Source organism: Diadema setosum, chromosome 4 (genome assembly GCF_964275005.1).
Source record: "Diadema setosum chromosome 4, eeDiaSeto1, whole genome shotgun sequence".
NCBI classification, from domain to species: Eukaryota; Metazoa; Echinodermata; class Echinoidea; order Diadematoida; family Diadematidae; genus Diadema; species Diadema setosum.
Genome location: NC_092688.1, coordinates 1,672,987 through 1,694,744, shown reverse-complemented (window position 1 = coordinate 1,694,744; position 21,758 = coordinate 1,672,987). Strand labels below are relative to the sequence as shown.

Below are 21,758 nucleotides of genomic sequence, written 5' to 3'. Positions count from 1 at the left end.
TTAGAATATACTGATCTCTTTTATCCCCTAACGTACTTTTAAAGACTTCTGGAGCCCGCCATTTTCTACAATTTTACCCATCAATCAAACATTTGGTGCTTAGAAAGCTCAATTCATGCGCAAACTTGGTGCCAGTGATTTCCCATGTCGGTGCTCAGTCCGGATTATGTGGCAAAGAAAAAAAAATGATATAGAACCAACATACTTTCCAGATGCGAGGAGGATATCCGAATTAGGATAACAGAAGCGGATTGAGGGAAGACGATTACGGCCGGGAATGCACCGGACCGGGTGGGTTAGAGATTTTAATCAAGAATAAGTCTTCCAGGAGGGTAAAGTAGGTCGACTCCTGGAGAACTGGAGAAGGACATTCCATGCTAGCGTTTATTCCCAGTCTGCATAGAGAGCATTGGCTAGGTTTGAGGAAAATCGAATCTTCCGCTGAAAAGTTATGAGTATATGTATTATTTTAAGTTTTGATGCAGCCATCAAGGGATAAGAAGACTACAACAGCTCGTGACGTCACAGTAGGACAACGATGTAAGCAATATAAACAAAAGTCTACATATGAAGAGTTTGTTTGCAAAAACCGATAAGTCCATATTTGAAGATTTTGAAGTACGGTCTCTGTCATAAAGTACAAAATAATACCTTTTAAATGATATATTGATCACTACATATAAAGGTATATTTTTGAAGTTATGGTCAAAAGAAGCAAAAATCTTCTTATTATTCTCTTTATTTTTCTTGATGTTTAATCGCAAATATCTCCATTTGGCAAATATGGAATTATCGGTTTTCGCAAACAAACTCTTCATATTTTCATATTTGCGGCAAAATTAAAGAGCACTAGACTTACCTCTTTCAGAAAGCTGGGGAAAATATAATCCACAACATGACTTGTGGCAGTAACAAGTGGAGGGAATGTGTACTTTTCATTAAAAGAATGAAGTTTTATGAATTATCTTTATACTTTCTTTGTTGTCCTGCCGTGACGTCATGTAGACTGTTGCAGTCTTGTCATACATAGATGGCGGCACCGAAACTTTTGAAATTGTTAAGTTTTGAACGGATTGTCCGATTTCCCCCAAACTTCACTGATGTGTTCCACTGACACTGATGAATCCACTAAATTCACACGAATATTTGGGTGAACTTGTCAAAGTTTAAGGAATTATTCTCTCACTATCAAGATATCTACAAACCGATACCACGAAATTAATGAACAGTTTGCTAACAATGTGACTAAACTAGTTTGCTCTTATACTGCCATCTAAGGAAGATATTAAGTTTGTTAAATCACAACTTCTACATTATTCAAGGTATACAGCGTTTATATATGTATATATATATATATATATATATATATATATATATATATATATGAAGAGTTTGTTTGCCAAAACCGATAAGTCCATATTTGCTAAATGGAGATATTTGCGATTGAAGGTCAAGAAAAATAAAGAGAATAATAAGAAAATTTTTGCTTCTTTTGACCATAACTTCAAAAATATACCTTTATATGTAGTGACCAATATATCATTTAAAAGGTATTATTTTGTACTTTATGACAGAGATCGTACTTTAAAATCTTCAAAAATGGACTTATCGGTTTTTGCAAACAAACCCTTCATATATATATATCATATATATATATAATATATAGCTTCATATCATCAAAGAATCAAAGAGATTCTGGTACCATGTACTGTGTAGAAGGATAGAAATCAAATTATTTAAAAATGAGAATATTGTTCAACTGTGCATTGATTTATGGTTTGTTACTGATCCAGTGAGCCGTTGCATCGCAATCATCAAGCAGTCTTGGCTTTGATTGTTGCACGCATTGAAGTAAGGATGGACTTTTTTTTTGCCAATATTCTCTTTCTCATGTTTTAAATGTTATCTTTTGTTCTGTTTCATATTGTGTTGGTTTATATTCAGTAAACTCTTATGAACTCACTAAAAAAAAAAAAATTCCTGAGGCTGCTATTTCTTAACCGCATTGAAATAAAATAAACAAATAAACAAACAAAAACAAACAAACAAAACCCGTGAGCACCTTATCTATGATATCGGGTCATTAAGACTATGTTGTTTTCTTCGAGGCCCTAAAAATAATATCATTATACATTCTATCCAAACTTCCATGTATAGCGTTATCTTGAATTCAGAATGAACCGCAATTTCGGTAAGCTTGTTATCACAGCATTATAATCATGTTCTTGTTCTTTTTTCATTGTTTACGACAAGAAAAACATAGAGATCCGTCAAATAGCATATAATTTGATCATGAAACACACATGGAGTGTCAACATCCAATTCATTTCGCGATGGCATATTGACATGGGATACATTGAGCTGGAGCGCGCAAGGAAAGACTAAGGAAGCAGTGGTGTTTGGGATGAGGATGGGGTGTATAAAAGGAAGAACGTATGGTAGGTATTGAGTGTGAATACTTTCCATAGACTTTTAAACTATGTATCATCAATATGTTGTATCTCCATTAACATATCATGCTAGGAAACACTTGAATGGTGTGTCCTTGACTCAACCTTGAAATTAATTTCGTGGTAGCGACTGACCACAGGCTAATCAAGAAAGGATCCAGGGAGAGGGGGAGTGGGGCTAGTGGGGAGGAATGGTGGGGGGGGGGTAGAATGGGAGGTCGGCTGGGGAGGGGAATGTGGCCCCTGATGTCAAGCATACGCATTCTCTTGGGATGGATTACAGGCGCGGGGTACCGCCGCTGGAGCACAGGTATTTTCATACGGCCGTTCTCGCGTGCCATCACGGCGGATAAGGGAACAAAACCTCTCAGGTCGTGGGCGTATCATCTTCTTCAGCAGCAGGAGGCACTACGGGGTCTGTCACCACTGGTCACGGACTAGGCACCAAGAGCTTCAGTTCAGGCACCCAAGAAGATGTTGTCGAACTAGAACGGGTCTCCCGCAAAGCTACCGGCCGTTTGGAGAACATAATTTAAAGTGTTCCCCATTTCGTGCAGCCATCATAATTACATCGGAATACCACCCGTCCTCTAATTCTTGGAACAAAATACTCTCAAGGCTTGACATTAGGATGTGGTAGATTCAGACAAACTGCAGAAATTCCTTCCTTCAGGCTACCCAGTCAACAGTCAGGAATCTCCAGAATGTAGCAAATCCAAAATGCTTGACTAAAACGCCGAAATGCAGGCCCACGCCTTGTAAAAACTTTTCCGAGAATCTCTTATCGAGATGAATCAGCTTTTGCTCCAAGCCTGTTTTCAGACAAAACCGTCGTCACGAAACCAGAGAAATCTTACAGGATGGGATACGTGTGTGCAACCAGCCCCAACAAAAGTAGTAATTACATTTTATCTATTCAAATTCGGAGTAGGGTCATAATTCAAATTGACTTTTATACATTTGAATTAGAAAGTGCTTTTGGTTGGGGGTAGATAAAGAATTGCTTAACACCCAAACAGGCTCTCCTTGCCCAATATGGTTACTGGGCGGGATTGGGAAGGTGCGCTTGATCTGAGTGTGACGTATAATTACGTAGATGCCATCTTTAAAATACGAGAATATCAGCAAGGAATGGAGTGTTCATCATCGTACGGCAATAAATAGATAATGATAAAAGGATGCAGAGACATTGCGTGTTAACACTACAAGTCACAGTCTTTTCACGTTTATTCTGCAGAAAGGACGTATTGTCTCCTTTCACAATATCTTTCTCTATATTGTCATAAAGTTAGTATCCCTAATGAGAAATAAACCCAAGACTTAAAAATGACGTCAAAACTTGATCATTTTGTATTTCATTTTGGTTTTTTTTTTGATAAGAAAGTTAAGTGAATTAGTTAGTCATTTTCAGTGAGGTTGCAGACATTTGATTACTTTTTTTCAAAATTGTTCTTGTTAATTTCACATCAAGGCAGAACAACACCTTAACACGGAAAGGAACAACTAACTTTGGGACAGAGGTCTTACTTAAGTTTGTGACAAAATACCTTTTAGACAAGACACAGCGTTGTTCGACTCCGGCAGAGATATGAATAGCACAGATGCTGAAAGAAAATCCTAATTAATGGATTGGAGATGTCTGACTAGACTGTCCTGGCTGTGCTTGTAAGCCCTCGATAGATTTACTTCGTCGAGGCAAGCGATGGCATTCGACTGTGCGCTCATTTATTTGTCTGTCGTAATGGTCCCGGTGACGCGAAGGTTATAAATCTTCTTGGGGTCTGACAAGATTGGAAGGCGATACACATTTCAATTTTCCCCTCTCTCTCTCGTCCTAGCTCAGGGTCATGGCGTATAGAGCTGCGATGGAATGGAGGTGTAATTAATTAAATGTCACAGAGTTTTGCTCCAAATGCTTCGAGTTGGATTCAAAACGTGTCATTCTGCGTTTCTGGAAGGTACACACTACATTTTCGCAATACAGATGAGTAGAATGATAATTGTTGTCATGATTATAATCATGACAAAAATCGGTGTAATGCTCTTGATATGTAACGGTATCATTGTTTTTTATATTCAGTAGGATTTTTCAATTTCTGTTCATATCAACAAGTTATATCACTTTGTTTAATTCGTGAATACTTTCTAAGCACAAAATGCATGGAACAGATATAATATATTCATTATCCAAAGAGCTATGAAGAAGTGCCAACCATGCTATTGATCCTTTGATTAAATGCTTAAATCTAACACTGTAGAACAACAAATACTGAATAAATCTAGTTGCTAAGAGATTCCTTTAATGTTTGTTTGTTTGTTTGTTTTTTGTTTTTTGTTGTGACAGGTACCGTTTGTTTTCATTGTAAACCCTTGCAAAACTTCATATGTTAACACTATCAGATACTCTAGTTAATGTGGGACCATGTAGCTATGATTTTCTACATTGGAAACGTTGTAACAGGCTTTTTTTTTAAAGCGAAGTAACAGATAAAAGATTACGTTAAATTATGGGAAGAGTCATTGTTTACCAGTTGTTTCTATTTGATACAATGGATGCGATGTACTTTTCACTTTGTTCTCTCTATTTACAGAAAAACGCAACAATGCCAAAAGATATGCAAATATTAAAAGGGTGGCATAGTATTGGTTGAGGTGAGGATTCAGTTTTTAACTTTTTCGAAATACTTAGAAATCACTTTATGAAATGTTAAAAAGTATACAGTTCTAAGAGGATTTCAAGTTAGGAAACCGAAGCTCCATCTCAACCGAAATTGTACCATTCCTTTAATCAAGCTAGTAGATACGCATTCTTGTTTCCTTTGCATTCAAATCGTCACGCACAGATTTGTTGGCTAAGTCAAGGAACGTATAGTGTGACAAACGATGTAGTGGACTGAAGCTACAACAGTCACTTTTGCAATATCTGCCACAGCGCCAGCTGAAAACTGATTTGTTTACGTCATTATTTGATCTTCTGTTGGATTTACATTCGACACCACCTGTTCTTCGTTTCTCTGATGAGTGCCGCTTCAGATCGCGGCGTAGGAATAGCATCAAACAGAAGATAAACTAATATTGAAAGTACAAGTACAGACAAGTACACAGGTACAAGGAAGAGGAACAATATGGGAGGTACAGCGACAAGGCGGAATAACACAGAGTTGGAGAAAAGAACAAACAAACCAAGATTAGAAAGTGCTTACTCACTCAAGGCCATTTTGCTTTGTTTTCTAACGAGACAACAAGAAAACCGAAGATGGAGAAAAAGGAGCGAACACTCGTGATTCTGATCGTGAACATAAATCGATCCAAAGCATGTCACGCGCTGAGTTTGGATCGATCGTGTTTATTCAGCTGTGTTCATACAATCCCCATGTTCTCTTATCATGGCTTCAGAGAGAGAGAGAGAGAGAGAGAGAGAGAGTACTAAGTAGAGGGAGGGAGAGTAAGTTTCCCGCCCTTCCTACTCCTCTCTCCCTTCCTTTTTCTCTTATTAGGCAAACGAATCAACAACTCATCCGATTGTTTTGCCGATTATGAAAGCGCTGACACGACGTGGGCAATTGGATAGTAACGTCTCGAATGGCGTGTTGGCCATGTACAGTTCTTGTCGTTGACCTAAGACTTCTATATGTTTCTTTTCCCTTTTCTTTCTTTCTTTTTCTTTTCTTCAATTTGAAGACAAACCGGTGCAGTAACAGCTGCAGTTTTGTTATCAGTTATCTTATGTACTTGTGTTCTTCTAAACGGGTGCAGCCAAGACACGCGCCTAAGCCAAAACTTGCCTTAATTCGGTCCTTGTATAAAACTAGTGTTGTATTCCGGTATCTGCACATATACCCAGACATTAAACTAAAGTAATTGACAGTTGCTGCCTTGTTGAAACGCATTTCTCTGACAATGCGTTAAATTTATCTGAAAACTGATTTTGCTGTAACATTTTACATATCGTTTTTTTCAATATGGTACGTGGGATTCGGTTGCATTGTACTGGATAACCAAAAGAATCAACAGAAAGACACAAAGAAGATAGTGTTTACAGTCAATTTAAGGATAGTAATCTTTAGAATATACTAAGATGCCTGGTTCGAGTGACACGATTCTGTTTAATCGTGTAACAGTACAAATAATGATATCCTTTCGATTCTGTAAAAGTAATCTTTACTCCATAGTATCAACAACAACAACAAACTGCCGAAAGCTGCATATCCAATAGTGGAGAGCCTATTGAGTAAAATGGAGTCAGAAGAGGCCCGAGCTTTCGATCCTAGCAGAGTCTTCGTCAGAAGCAAGATGACAAATATGTAGGAAAGAATATTCTGGAATGGTTAAATCATTCTAGATTGAGTGAGCTATAATGTATTTCCTGTCACATGCATACATGTACTGTAGCTACATTGTATACCACGTAGAAAATTCTCCACTGATCTGGTCAGCCTGTATGTACTATATCTATATCATATAGAATGTTCTCCATTAATCTGGTCACCCTGTGTACATACACATTAAAACAACCATGCATACAGCCTTGATACATGTACATAACTACTTGTGTGTACATTTGTGACAGCAATATAAGGACTACACACAATAAGCACAGTTTGAGGAGGGCTAGGGACACAAAACATTAACAACAAAAGGGGTGGGTTAGAAATCAGAGGTAGGGAGCCAAACAGGTAAGGAAGGGGATTAAAACTTAATTGTAATATAAAATGATAAACATCTAATTTTCAACATAAAATATGAGTTGTCTCATTGATGCAATTTTTTTCAAGCAGTCAGTCAAAATCCAAATGGTAACGATTTTAACTTGTCCAGTCAAACATGTTTTCAATCTAAATATCAAAACAACAACAATATACCTTTGCACTTTACAATGGTATTTTATTTGATGGAATTAATTTACTACACGCTTCGAATAGTATGCCCATACTTGCTTTATTTGGTTGAATTTTGCATGAGTTGGATAGTATTCTTTGCCAGCATGGCAAAAGGTTAATTGAGTCGACTTGATTAGATTTCTGCATTTTACAATGGTATGTGAGTGAAAATATCATGTAAAAGTAGTCATGCATGTAATGTACAAGAAGAGTTCGTGAATAGACTCTGAAAACATCCGAGTCAGAACTGACCCGGAACTGGGTCCATTGGGGTCACACACCGTTCCGGGTCAAAAATGACTTGAAGTTTGGTCATGAAGACTCCGAATGGGGTCACCATGACCCAATTCATGACTCTGAATGGGTCATATCTGACCCCATTCCTTGTCATTTCTGACCCAGAACGATGTCCGGGTCAGTTCTGACTCGGATGATTAATAGTGTAACATTCTATAGCTATCAAAGAAATAACATATCAACAGCTCAACATGGAGTAGTTTAACATAAATGAATATAGGAAATAAGTAGTAGCATACGGAAGGCAACCATGTAAAACCAGGCAGTCTATGATGGACTCTAATACTATATGACAGGTTCGAATCACATATAAAGGTCGTGCGTAATATGAAAAATTGTTCCCCTCTCTTTGCTTATTGCAATATTGCAATAATGTCAGTGTATGAATACAAAGCTTTATATGATTGCTTCATAAATGTTTCTTCTACGTCTAAATCTCATTTGCCGGACCTGTTCTCTTATAATTCTTGTCAAGGTCAATGTATTATTTTAATGATATTATTATGCCTATTGTGTTGTTACATCCTCCATTAATTCTTTCATTTGTTTGATTGACTTCGACAGAATGATGATTTACTAGACTATACATTTGTTTATGTCTTCTTTACCCCCGCCCTAGGCCAAGAAGTATGTTCAATGCCATGCGTATTATAATGGCATCGTGATTTCAAATCAAGGCAGGCCTATTAAACTTCCAGTTCCCAATGGATGAAACACTGAATGACGATTTGATAAACTGCAAAAACATCGGTGTTAGATTTAACACCATGTATGGTAAATCTTACGCCGATCAAGTATTAGTAGAGGCACACACTCACAGGTGTACACAGTATGCTCTGATGGTGTTGAAAAGTGTTCACCTGGCACTTCGTGGTGTAAAGTTGACACTGTAGCTGGCGATATTTTTGACACTACGCTGGTGTTAATTCAACAATGACACTGCATGGTGTTAAAGTGGTATTGCTGGTGTTTATGCCAATGGTATAACACCGCCCAGTGTCAAAAGGAGACCATGGTGTAAATGTGTTTACACTTTTTTTTTCGAAATCAATTACTTTTTAGGAAAATAATCGATCAGTCACTAAGTAATTATTCAAAAAAGCAATTTATAATCATTTTGAAGTGACCACCCGGAGGCGTTAATCTGAAACCGCAAATAAGCACCGAAAATTTAACACCAGCTATGCGTTTCATATTTAACATCGGACTTTTTGCAGTGTACCTGTCATACATGAACTTAGAGGAAAGTTTTCCCACAGAACTGAGACTGGAGGAGGGAGGCCGGCGAGTCCATCTGTGGTAGATAAATACGTACTTGAATTGAAGCACAGTGATGCAATAAAGCTGTGTAAAAGCAAACAAAGGGATAACCATTCAATTAGGGCAGACTTGAGGATTTGGAAGGAAGCGTCCTTCTGCCTTGTGTTTTTTTTTTTGTATGTGTGTGTGTCTGTGCGTGTGTGTGTGTGTTGTGTGTGAGTGTGGGCACGTGAATGCGCGTATTTATGTGTGTTTATGTGTCAAGGGGACTTTGCTTGAAAGAGCCTCAACTATGGCAACGACAAAGATGAAAAAAAGGCATAAAAAGTGACGTCAATGGGCTTAAAGCTCGTGAGACATCGTCGTGTTTGGCGACAAAATATTAGTAGGGGAAAAAAGTTTAATGTGGAAATGCTGTGATAACTTGGTGCGGCTTGAGCATGAGCTCGTCAAAATAGCTGTCGTCTGCTCGAACATCCCGCTCTTTAGGAGTGTGTGCTCTCTTCTCTTGTCTGACGGTCTCTGTGTTGGCGCGTTTTGAAAGCAAATTTAATCTTCTCTTAGCATTATGAATATCGTCGAGTAAACCTATGAGATTCTGTTAAACTTTTAAACGAAAGTACTCGCGTCAGCGTTTTGAATTATTACAGACACAATTAGATGAGGGTTTTTTTTTTTCTCATCAGAAGAGAAATGAGAGAGAAAGAGCGTTGAACTAAACGGACAGACGAAAAGGAAAATGGACTGGTGTGTGAGATAAAGAGAGATAGAGAACAGTGTAATGGTGATGTTTTGTATTCAGTTTAGTTACATCACACTTTATTAACTTCCCCCATGTCTTCAGTATCGCACTCAAGTTGAGAAATAAGTAGGAAAAAAAAATCAATTTTCGTCTCCAAGAATGGTGCAGTGATATTTCTGACATGGTGACCATTATGACACTCACAAACTCCGGTTGTTGTAGACATCATTATTATTTTTTTTTTTTACTGGTGAAATTTATCGAAAGTGTGACGGTGAAAAGATATTTCTGGAAAGACGGAGGACGGTGAGAGCAAATCACTGCACAACAGGACAGTAACCAACGATCGTGCAACAAGCAAGGGAGAAAAAAAAAAACTTCTCAAATTTCCCCCCCCCCCCCACAACGAAATTCCTCGTCGATCTCCCACCCTGTGATATGAGATACATGATATTGTTCTGCCCCCCCAAGGAAAAACGCAGTATCTACATCCAGCTCCATTTCTAAACAACCGAGATATTCACCATTTTATCTTTTTGCCAAAGCCCCTGGAAAATATACTCTTTTGAAAAATTCCTTCATTGTGGAATTTTAGTCTATCTAGCTACCAATTTCCTGGAAAATATCATTTTGTGTTTTTGTTTTGTTTTTCAGTTATTGATGAAAATGTAGATACTTTGGGGAAACCCACGCAATTGACTGATTTCCCCAAGGAAAAACGCAGTATCTACAATGGAACGAATTTCCCCAAGGAAAAACGCAGTATCTACAGCGGAATGACTAGGATTAATCTTCTGCCATAATTATGTATGCATGTATACATCATTGTTCAAGTATTCTCTGGCCCTGGGGGATGCATCCTCCATCCCCCCCCCCCCCCCCATTTATCCCCTGATTACAGAGTAGGCTTCATAAGATTATTAAATAACAGATCGTTCTTGGAACGTTTTGCTTAAAAGTGTATCCCAGACCGATCTTGCTGTAGGCCTAACGTTACGTCGATACGTGTTTAATATGAAGCTTGCCAGGGCTGTAATGTGATGCTACATGGCCTAGCCGCTAACTAGCATCTAGAATACTAGATCTAGATCTGTACAGTCTAGGTTACAGTCTGTCTAGACCAAAATAAATCTAAATCGGATGTCTGGACCTAGATCGATCTAGACTAGGTCTAGTTTTTATATCGTTTATTCTAGGCTGGCTACGTAGCCCAGCAGGCTACACGAGTCTACCGCCTCAGGCTATACATGCACGATGCTCACAGAAAAAAAAAAAAAAATAGCCTAACGTTAGAACTGCAGAAGGTTTAAGCCCTACACGAGCCAGGACTCTTTGATTAGAAAAAAACAAAAACACATCTAGAACCGGTCTAGAATGAAGTGACATCCGCTCTCTAGGCCTATTCCTTCTGGATTGAACCTAAGTTTAACGTAGATAATTGAACATTGACACTTCACTAGACTTAGGATTCTAAAAAGTGGTTAAGTTTTAGACTTCTTACTACAGGCCTGCCCTAGAGTAGGCCTATTCAAGTCCTACACTAGATCTTTCTTTAGACTTTCGGAAGACGGACCCTGAAAGTTCTGATTAACGTTAAGTCTAACATTAGAAAAGAGACGCAAGACTCAAACGTTAGGCATAGCCTACTGTCTAGACAAGTCTAAAAGACTTAGACTTAGATCTAAGGGAGGGTGTAACATACTAACATGTTACATAACCTGACGTTTATCCGATACAACACAAATAGATCTATTGCCTTTCGAAGAAACTTTCGGATTCGGAGCCTGAGGAATTTTGACAAGGGTCTAGGCCTAACAAAGTTACTTCACAACAAGTTATAGTACGGATAATGTTCATCATTGAGGTAGAATATGAAAGAATAAAGCTGATCGTTTATCACACGAAGCGAAGTAAACACAAATGTATGCATTTGTGTTTACCTCACTTCGTGTGACAAACATGCATTGTGTTTACTTCGCTTCGTGTGACAAACAATCAGCTTTATTCTTTCAATATTGAAATAGTTTTGAATAACTTACTCATTATCTGCAGATAAATTTTTCTTGAGGGCTAGGCTCACGAGTAATTTTCCCCACGACAACATTTTGTTTTATTCCAAGTACACACTCCCACTGTATGCTGACTAGCCGGGCCCTGTGCTGACTGCTAGCTGCACAGCATCATCAGTGCAGCTGTGCAGCTAGCTGCAAGCTGTCAGTGTTGTGTTGTATCATAATGTGCACTCGGTTAGTCTTAATCACACACTGTGTTTTATATTAGGATCACGATCTCATCAAAATATTTACTAATCAGTATTGTTTCGGTTAGATATTTTGAACATTATGTCTTATTATTGAGCAAGTATATCTAAAGAAAGTAATTTACGTTAAAATTACAGAACAACCGGCAAAGTGTTCACATATATAAATAACAGTGTCTGGTAATTAAGACTAGCTTTGTAGATACTGCGTTTTTCCTTGGGGAAATATTCATCATGTAGATACTGCGTTTTTCCTTGGGGAAAGTGCAAGTTGAGTGTAGATACTGCGTTTGGCAGTTACGGAAAAGTGGCTTTCTAAACATTTTTTCAAAAATCTGAATATGTCATATGAAGAAGGATTGCCCACTGACTATATTTATGCAAAAAAGTGAAAATCGCCAAAAATGTTAGATACTGCGTTTTTCCTTGGGGGGGCAGGGTTACTGGGAATCGATCGATATTTGACCGCGGACAGGTGACTATCGTGATGTTGTTGTAACCGATGATGGAGATGGGGGGGGGGGGGAGGGGGTAGGGGTGAGCAGCATAGGATGGGGTGGGGGAGCTTGTTGTGAGGGGTTATGAGCTTGCGTTGGTGTCATGGGGTTCCTTGCAGGGGTAGTAGTTTTGCTTTTTGTCACATTATATATACGCCGTGCGTGCTTTATCACCAGCGGCTGTTGGAGAATGGCTGTAAAATGATTATAGTATAGGTATTCCCAATGTGCAGATCTTCGAAGCCAGTGTAAAATCATAAAGGAAGAACTGAAATTGAAGGAAAGTGGGGGGGGGGGGGGGGGGTGGGATGAAGGGCCAGCCATGATCCTGGGACATGACTGTTGAAGTTGTATCATCGGGGGAAAATCACTCATTCGTCAAAATGTGACTAGTACTCGGCACAGAGGTAAATTTTGCACAATATTATATGGTTCATTTTCCGGAGGAAAAAAAAAGTGTTATCTTAACAAGATGTGAAAACAGACACGTTAGAAACGTTGATTGTCTGTGCAAACGAGGAATAAGGGAGAAACGCAAACTAATTCACATCAGTGTTTGAGTATTTAATTTCAGCACAGGCACGTATATGTTTACTAAATCATAATAATAATTCCAGACAGGCACACACATGGGCACCTACACACACTGCATGTGTCTACGCTTTTGAAGGAACTTGTGTTTAATTCCCACATAGATTAATACACGCCACGCAGTCTGCAAGGGGCCCATAATTACAAAGTAATTACTGTGCGCCCCTAGGATCTGTTAGAAACATCTGTCTCCCTCGGAGCTAAAATGGCTGTGACCCGACTGTCAATATTGCTTGAAGAGAAGAGAAGGAAACAAAAAACAAATGAACGGTGGACGTAGAGAGAATGAAGGTAAAAAAAAAAGAAATGCACATAAAACAATGAGGAAGGAAAGAAGCTGTTGAGATTAAAAGACAAGAGAAAATTAAGAAAAGAAAAACGCAGTCCCAAGACACGTGACTTTCGCTGATCTGGGAAGATGGATGAAATATCTGATTTTCTACATGCTATAACACTCATTTGAACAAAAGACTATTAGTGCGATCGAGGTAAAATATATGTTGCCTTTATTTCTTTGTTGTTGTTTTTCTAAAGTATCATCACTGACTACACATGCACACATACTCACACAAGCATAGGAATATCAAACATGATGACATACCTATAGTTTCTAAACTTTTAAAATTCTTTTTAATATCTATGGAATTTTTTATTAAAAATATATATACAAATCACTCACACACTCACACCCACACACAATCTTATTCATGTTCACATGATAGGGCCTATGTAAGTCTTAGACCTTACACACGTCATACACACAGTAATGGTTAAGGTTTACATATAGGGAGATACAATAGAGAGAAAGGGAGAGAGAGAGAGGGAGGAGGGGGGGGGGGTGAAGAAAGAGAAAGAGATAATTTACCGGAAATTAAAGAGATTTCACTTTGGTAAAGTGTTGGATTTGATCCTGACAAGATTTTTGCAATGTACCTGCAACACCGATCTGATATTCACTCTGCGCCGTTACGCGTCATTGCCGATTTACATGGTTGCCTCCAAATGCGATTGAATGGATTTGTGCAGCGCGGCTACCTTTCGGAGTGGTAACATCTCCGTACAATCGCGGATAGCGTGAAGTCTTGTTTAAATTATGTGCATTATTCATTAAGGGTGTATTTGATTATTCTTATTCACAAGATGAACATTCACTCAACGCTTAGAGACCTTGGTTATGCTACGTCGTATACATACTCTGGCGGTAATATCGCACAATCGGCGAGCTACCGTTTGGGTTTATTGCCTGACGCTTGCGCCTTCTTTCCCGACGTTATACAATAATACTTTGAGTAGACAGACGGCGGACCGCGCAAATCTACAGATTCAGGTGTCCCGATATGTGCGTTGTTGTGATTTGTTGTTTTTCAGTCTATCATTCTTTTTTTCTTTTAGAAAATTCAATAAACACTGTATTTCACTGTGAGGTCAAAATGCTATATTGTATTATACTGTTGCGAATAAACAGAAGACTAGACCGCCATGCTAATATAATGAATTAAGAACATTAAGAGCTATGACAAAAGTGAATTTTGAGGCAAGTAAAAAAAAGACACACCTTTCGTAGAGACACTTACCATTTGGTAAATTTCCCAGCAGAAGGCCGACGGACGAAAAGACGAGGAAAGTCCAATTTATCAGTTTCATCTTGGAGTGTCTTCCTTTCCCAACGATATGTCCCGGACCCTCAGCGCCACAATCCATGGCTGAGCCGTCCTCGTCAGTGCGCTAATTCAGTTCGTCAAGACGCGGCTTTACCGGCAAAGAAAACTGCTCGTGTCACACATACACACACATACAACACGACTCAACACAAGAACCAATGTTTAAGCCTCTTATCTCTAATAGTTTCTATCAGCTTACAAAACGGCTGAAATCCTTCTTGATATGAGCAATTACGCTACGATTCACAATCCGATTCCATCGTTCTGTCTATTGCCAATAGAACCTAATTCTTGTCGCCAGTTGCAGCCTCTCACTCGGTTGCTTGGCGGGCAAGATGCGGGGAGTCTCCGCCGAAAGCCGTTAGCGCGTCGGCATAATGCTTTTTTCTCTCTTCTATCATTCGTACCTCCACTCTTTCTCCCTCTCTTTCTCTCTTACACTCCCTCTCTCTCCTGTCAGGTTTGCTCAGAAAACTGTGGAGAGGAACATTGCTGTGTACGAGCGATGAGGGCGCTGGAAAAAGTGCTTTGCCCATGAAGCCTGTGCACTGGACGAGGCATTCCTCTATACCACGATATCATTGCTCGTTTGATTTGATTTCCCCGTATAGCTATTTATATAACCAAACATCGCCAGGATTCTTACTGCCTATGAAGGAACTCAAAGTTTAGAATAATATCAGATGCGACATCCTGTGGGGATATTTATGTTCCTTCAAAACACTGTATAAAACTTACCCACTTAAAGATATTTCCTGCTGTGTCTGCAGTGATTAGAGTCTACAGTGATTTTTTGTATCACGATATATTTGGCGGACAAAGCAGATTTGATGCATAATTGTTTTCCATGTTGAGCTCTTAGAATTGGACCTATTTGGACATGAATTTGGTGACTCATTTTTGGTATCCCAGCAGGAAGACATTTGCAATAAGCAACTTCAGCAGAAATTTTCTTCTTCTGTACAGTACTGGTTGAGGTGAGGATTCAGTTTATAACAATTTGCAAAATATTTAGAAATCACTCTATGAAATGTTAAAGAGCATACAATTCTAAGGGGAATCAAAAGTTTATTTGATGAATATTGTTTTGAAAAAAAAAACAAGGTAAAACAAAGTGATCCTAATAATCGTGACCTGTCAATTTTATTCACTTTTTGGATATGTCAGCCATTTCAAGGTCAATTTTCATGAAATAAACGTTGAATATTTATTGAAATTACATGCTCTTTCATATTTCATAAGAGATGTCTCATTATCTCACCAAAAATGTTATAAACCTGAATCCTCACCTCAACCAGTACTGTATAGTCCCTTTAATGAACGCTGATAGATGCAAATTTGGACACGGACACCTATTTAACATTTAAATACTTTATTGCTTGTTTCAAGCTTTTTATGACTTAGAACGACGTTATTAATCAATTGCAGATTTTGGTTTAAAAAAAAATGACTAAATTAAGCTCTCCCACGACTGTAGTTACATGTGTCGAAAATCTTCTTAACTAAACATTTCACACGTGAGTTGCTTGCTGTGAGAGGAGCTGTTAAAAGACAGACAAGATTTGATTGCAGATACAACTCCGATTCACAAACCTTCCGTCATGGAAATCACACATCATCACCGTCAGCCATTAAAGAAATGGAAATTGTGAGAAAGGTGGTCGGTAGGTTACCAGAAATATACACATCGTCGGTTGAGAATGATAAGGCCGTGAAGTTGCCACTAAACCCATATTGTTCGAGACAACTTAAAAAGTTGTGTATATTTCTCCACATAGTCTTGTGTTTTTTATTTTTGTGTGTGTCTTTTGTGCGTGTGTGTGTGTGTTTGCTATGATTTCATCTCTTCATCCGACCTTTAAAAAGAGTGAGCTTGTCTGTATCCAGAGAATGACATTTCAAAAATGCCGTCGTTAAATTCTATTAGCCATTACAGCAAACTTGTTTGGCCTTTCATCAGGACCATTAAGGCTAAATGACCCCAACTCTTCATTAAACATGTCTCTTCATAAGTTCTTGTTCTCGAGGATAAATTGTCCATAAAATGATAATTCCATCTTTAATGTTCCTCGTCTGCACTGTTGAGGCTCTGACTGTGACGTCATTGCAGTACCTTTATTTTGAAAACCCCACGCAGTTTGAACTGATTAATCTGAACCTCGTCTCAGAATAGCAGCTCTCAATGTAACTATCAAATTAGCTGTTATGTCAGACGAGAAGTGCGTGCTTTTTCCAATATATTTTCACTCTTTTGCATGTGTTTATTCAAGACGACGTGAAAAACACTCACTCCAGTTTAAGTCTCACAAATTTGGGAAAACAAGTGATATAAGAAGATCTAAATAGAATCTGCTGTTGTGTATATTGCCTCATGAGAGTGAATCAAATGATTTTTTCAACTATGAAGGTCGTCACCCATAAAAAGTGCAATGTGCGTATTGCTTCTTGGGACTTCCCATGATGCACTGCGATAACTACCTACACAGAGGAATGGGCCGCAAAAAAAAAAAGTCAGAAGAGATTAAAATATGAAAAAGGGGAGTAATGATTTTGCTCTATTCCTTTTGTTCGCCGTCGCAGCCCGTATGAAGCATGAAGCCAAACATCCCACCGGGGGAAAGCATCGTGCTCTGTGCAATTATTGGCCCAGGAAGGCAATAAAACATGAACTTTAAGCCTCCCGCGGGACGCACTCCGCTGAGCCGGATATTAACTGCAAACCGACGCTGGATCACGGCGGCTGGTGACAACAGCTTCCTACGTCCTCCCCGGATTCCCAGATCTTTCTCTCTCCCTCTCTCTCCCCTTCTCTAGGTTACCTTCCTATACCGTGTACCGTTCATGAGAGGAAAACGAGCTTGTTAGCCATACCTCATCGCCATTCCACAAGTGAGCAGACTATCCAACTATGGCAAGCTATACCCAAACCCACTCCATTCCCGCCCGTGTAATGATCATCAGGCTAATGTTCAATCAATCTTGCCGGAAAGGCAGATGAAGTGCTAGAGAGACAGTGAAAGATAAAGAAAGAGAGATCGAAGGAGAGAAAGAGAGATAGAAAGAGAGAGACAGAGACAGAGGGAGAAAGGGGAGGAGAAGGAGGAGAGAGATATAGGTTGCAGAGGTGTAGAATGTGAGAGAATGACGGAGAGAGAGAAAATAAGAGGGAGGTAGAAAAGAGAACACATTCCATATACCTTGATCTGACTGCTTCATCGTCCAGCTTTTCTGAAGATATTTTGGAAATCATTTAAATCATTTAATTCATTTAAATCCGGATGAGTCGATCATCATGTTGTATATTTATCTGAGTTCATTGTACATCCAAGCTATGTAATAGCGTTTTGCTACAATTTATCTATTCCTCATTGAAAAATATAACAAATGAAGTTGCATGAAAATGATGATAATACATCATATCTCATGCGTCGTATCTAGATCCATATGTGTGATCTATGTTTTTACTTATTTGAGCATATTTTAAGACTAGAGGTGTTTTTTTTTTTTTTTACTCTCTAAGTATACGTTTTTATACGGCTTTGCTGTTGTTGTGTCGGCATTTCCGTATTATGTCTAATTTGCCCTCACAACAATTCACAACATTGTCATAATTGTAGTACTGGTTTTCGAAATCATTTAAAAAAACACATTTCAACACCACTGACAAAGGGGCAGCTCATCAAAAGAAACTATATCATTTTTAGAGGGGTTTCCCTGACTCTAAATCTATCAAGTCTCTTGTCTTTTCATTATCGTTATTACAAAATTATTGTGTAAGTATCACAAACTGACATCATATTTTTAGTATCTTATTACAAAGAAAGATATGTGATTGAATCACCGGAAACTGACGGATTTTTTCCCCTGCTGTAGTACAACGTACTAAAGAGTTGATACATCGGCACTTACACCAAGTATAACGATGTCTTCTTGAATATGATGATTAGTCTCCGTTTTATGTGAATATGGTTATGATGTTAGAAAGCTTAGCCACCTTGTAGCATCTTGGGGAAAAATCGATTTTCATCTTTATCGACATCCCACTCTCACAAAAAGGACCGCATTTCCAAAGCCTTCCTTTACAACAACAAGAGTCATGTTTATTTTCTTTCATGTTAATCTTTCTCTTTGTATTTCTCTCTCTCTCTCTCTCTCTCTAATACAGGTATATATATGTATATGTATATATATATATATATATATATATATATATATATATATATATATATATATATATATATATATACATATATATATATAATTATATATGTATATATATATATATATATATATATATATACATATATATATATATATATACACATATGAAGGGTTTGTTCGCAAAAACCGATAAGTCCATATTTGCCAAACGGAGATATTTGCGATTAAAGGTCAAGAAAAATAAAGAGAATAATAAGAAAATGTTTGCTTCTTTTGACCATAACTTCAAAAATATACCTTTATATGTAGTGACCAATATATCATTTAAAAGGTATCATTTTGTACTTTATAACAGAGACCGTACTGCAAAATCTTCAAAAATGGACTTATCGGTTTTTGCAAACAAACTCTTCATATATATATATATATATATATATATATATATATATATATACATATATATACCTGTATTAGAGAGAGAGAGAGAGAGAGAAATACAAAGAGAAAGATTAACATGAAAGAAAATAAACATGACTCTTGTTGTTGTAAAGGAAGGCTTTGGAAATGCGGTCCTTGTATATATATTTACATATATATATTTGTAACACTTAACTTCTACAGTCATCAACCTCGGAACGATGGTGTCACTGAAACACAAAAACAACTTGCGTACATATGGTTGTGTTTGAACTACCGAACAACAAAGAAAGAAGTAAGCTGATAGTTCACTGTCCTTGGTGTTGACTACAACATCACGAAGCCTCCATGAAGAGGATGCCTTCCGGTTATAATTGCTCCTTTGTGGCTCTTATCACCAATAAAAACATGCCAAGTATACATTTTAGCTTGCGAGAAATATACATTGCAGTTTGCCATCTTGGCGTCAGAGAGAAAGAGAAAAGGAGCAAGATATAAAGACAGAAAAAAACAACAACAACTAAGCAACCATTTCTTTTTTATTTCTATTCCTTCAGTCCACCTGCTACCGTTTTATTTCTTTCTTTGTGATGAGTATTTGCCTCCTTGAAGGTTTTTGTACCTGTAAACTGAGATGAAGTTGCTAGGATCAAGATCTTTCCCGCGGTTTCTTCTCCCCATTGTGCCTTCTACTAAAGAGATATTCTTTCCTTGAAAACGATATAACGTGATAAACTCCCTCCCCCCTCTCTCCCTCTCTCTCTCAGACGCCAAGATCGTGAAATCTCTCTATCTACATGTATATATTTCCCTTGTTGCGCTTACATGGGAAGGTAACTTTGTCATAATGTGTAATAACACACCTGCGCCAATTTTGAATATAGTAAATTGTTATGCTAAGAGAGAAGTTTATCAGTGATGTAGATTTGAAATAGTCTCCCTCGTATATATCATGTTAAATCAAAATTTACTTGCTAAAATATATTTCTGAGTAATTACTCATTTTGCCAACTACTGGTATAATTATATAAATGGAACCAGATTATTAAAGTAGCTCCGCTGTAACCATCGTAGGTTTAATTTTAGTGCATAACTACCCACTCCTGGTAATATCAAAATGTTTATTTACACTGACATTAGTCAGTACTATCTTGTGCAAATGAAAATACTTCCGACAACTCTTTAAAACTTTGTTTCTACACTCAACGTGCTCAATTTCGGAGTTTAAAGGTATTCAGACGTGAAAATTTTCATTTTCTTTTTCTCTATACCTGCATAATTCATATGTTTGTGTATATCTTTACGTATGTTGTTTTGTTTGTTTTTAGTCTGTATACACCTATGTGTGAAAACTGACACATAGAAGAGATTAAACATAACGGGAGAATCTCCAGTGTTATGGCAAGCCAATCTTGTTTGAATTATTCAGAGCCATACGCCTACGTGTCGAAACTTACATGCCACAGAAGAGAAAACTACAGACGAGATTCTCTCGTGTAGTGAACGACAATCTTGCCTGAATTATCCAAACCCTTCCCTCGCCAAAAAACACGCTTCAAAAACAAGAAAAACATATCGTGCCGTATCAATTATTAAGAGGGATTGTATTGCTCTCGGCGAAGAGGTGGATGTCCGCGATGTCTTCTTTTTCTTTGTTTGTTCTTTTTTTTTTTGAATGGCGAGGGGCTAGAATCATCGACGCGTTGCTTCATCAATGGTCCACGTACCATCTGCTTCTTACTACTGCTTGTAGTGAGTCGTGAGGTGTTTTTTTTTTCTTGTCATGTGAATGGGTCATCAATAGCAATGTAAAGCCGTGCATGGAGGTAACATGATAAGAGAGAGAGAGAGGGGGGGGGGGGAGGGAGGAAGTATACGTGCAGGAGGACGCGATGAATGATGAAGAAACATGAAAAAGGCAGGAAAACTAAAACATGGCTACAGTCTGTGGTTTCCAGTGCTATCTTTCAAATTCAAAATTTCTAGTGTCGTTGTCTACAGGTATAGCGCTTTCATTACATTAATATAGAAAAATCTTGATGATTATTTAAAACATTATGAATTAAAAGATATGTATCTTTTTTTTCAGGTCTGTTGGAGGAGTTGTGTTTAATTTTCCACTTATGGTTTTATTAATTGAACAAAGATATTTTCAGGACTGTTCGAGGGATTTTGTTCAATTTTCACCTTAAGGTTTGGTCTACGATATTCGGAAAAAGTTGCCCATCGTTCTATTACTGCCAATTCACATATTTATTATGGTGGAATGCGGACCTCGTCCTATATTCACAGAGAAGAAGCAACAAACTGCGCCTTCGACTGAGAATACCAGCAGCGGGTCTGGAAAAAAAAATAACCATAAAAAAAGGGGGGGGGGTGGGAGAGGAGGTGGTCTTTACAACTCCCCTCATGAATAATTCATGACATGAGCTGACTCATTGTAGCTGTATCTATTTTCGAGCACATTCCCATCTGTAACATTAATGGCATTGCAGGTGCTATATTTTCTTAGAAGTGCTGACCATCAACACTTTCGCGCTTC

General features: G+C 38.0%; 1 protein-coding gene across 1 annotated transcript in view; it reads right to left on the bottom strand.

Annotated features, from left to right (window-relative positions):
• Positions 1-14,678, bottom strand: part of LOC140227221 (neuronal acetylcholine receptor subunit alpha-3-like) — an 81,091-nt gene extending 66,413 nt beyond the window's left edge. The window contains exon 1 of the mRNA XM_072307650.1: positions 14,552-14,678. Within this exon, the coding sequence (XP_072163751.1) occupies positions 14,552-14,678 (127 nt within the window). The remainder of the gene's footprint in view (positions 1-14,551) is intronic.
• Between the last annotated feature and the right edge of the window lie 7,080 nt (positions 14,679-21,758).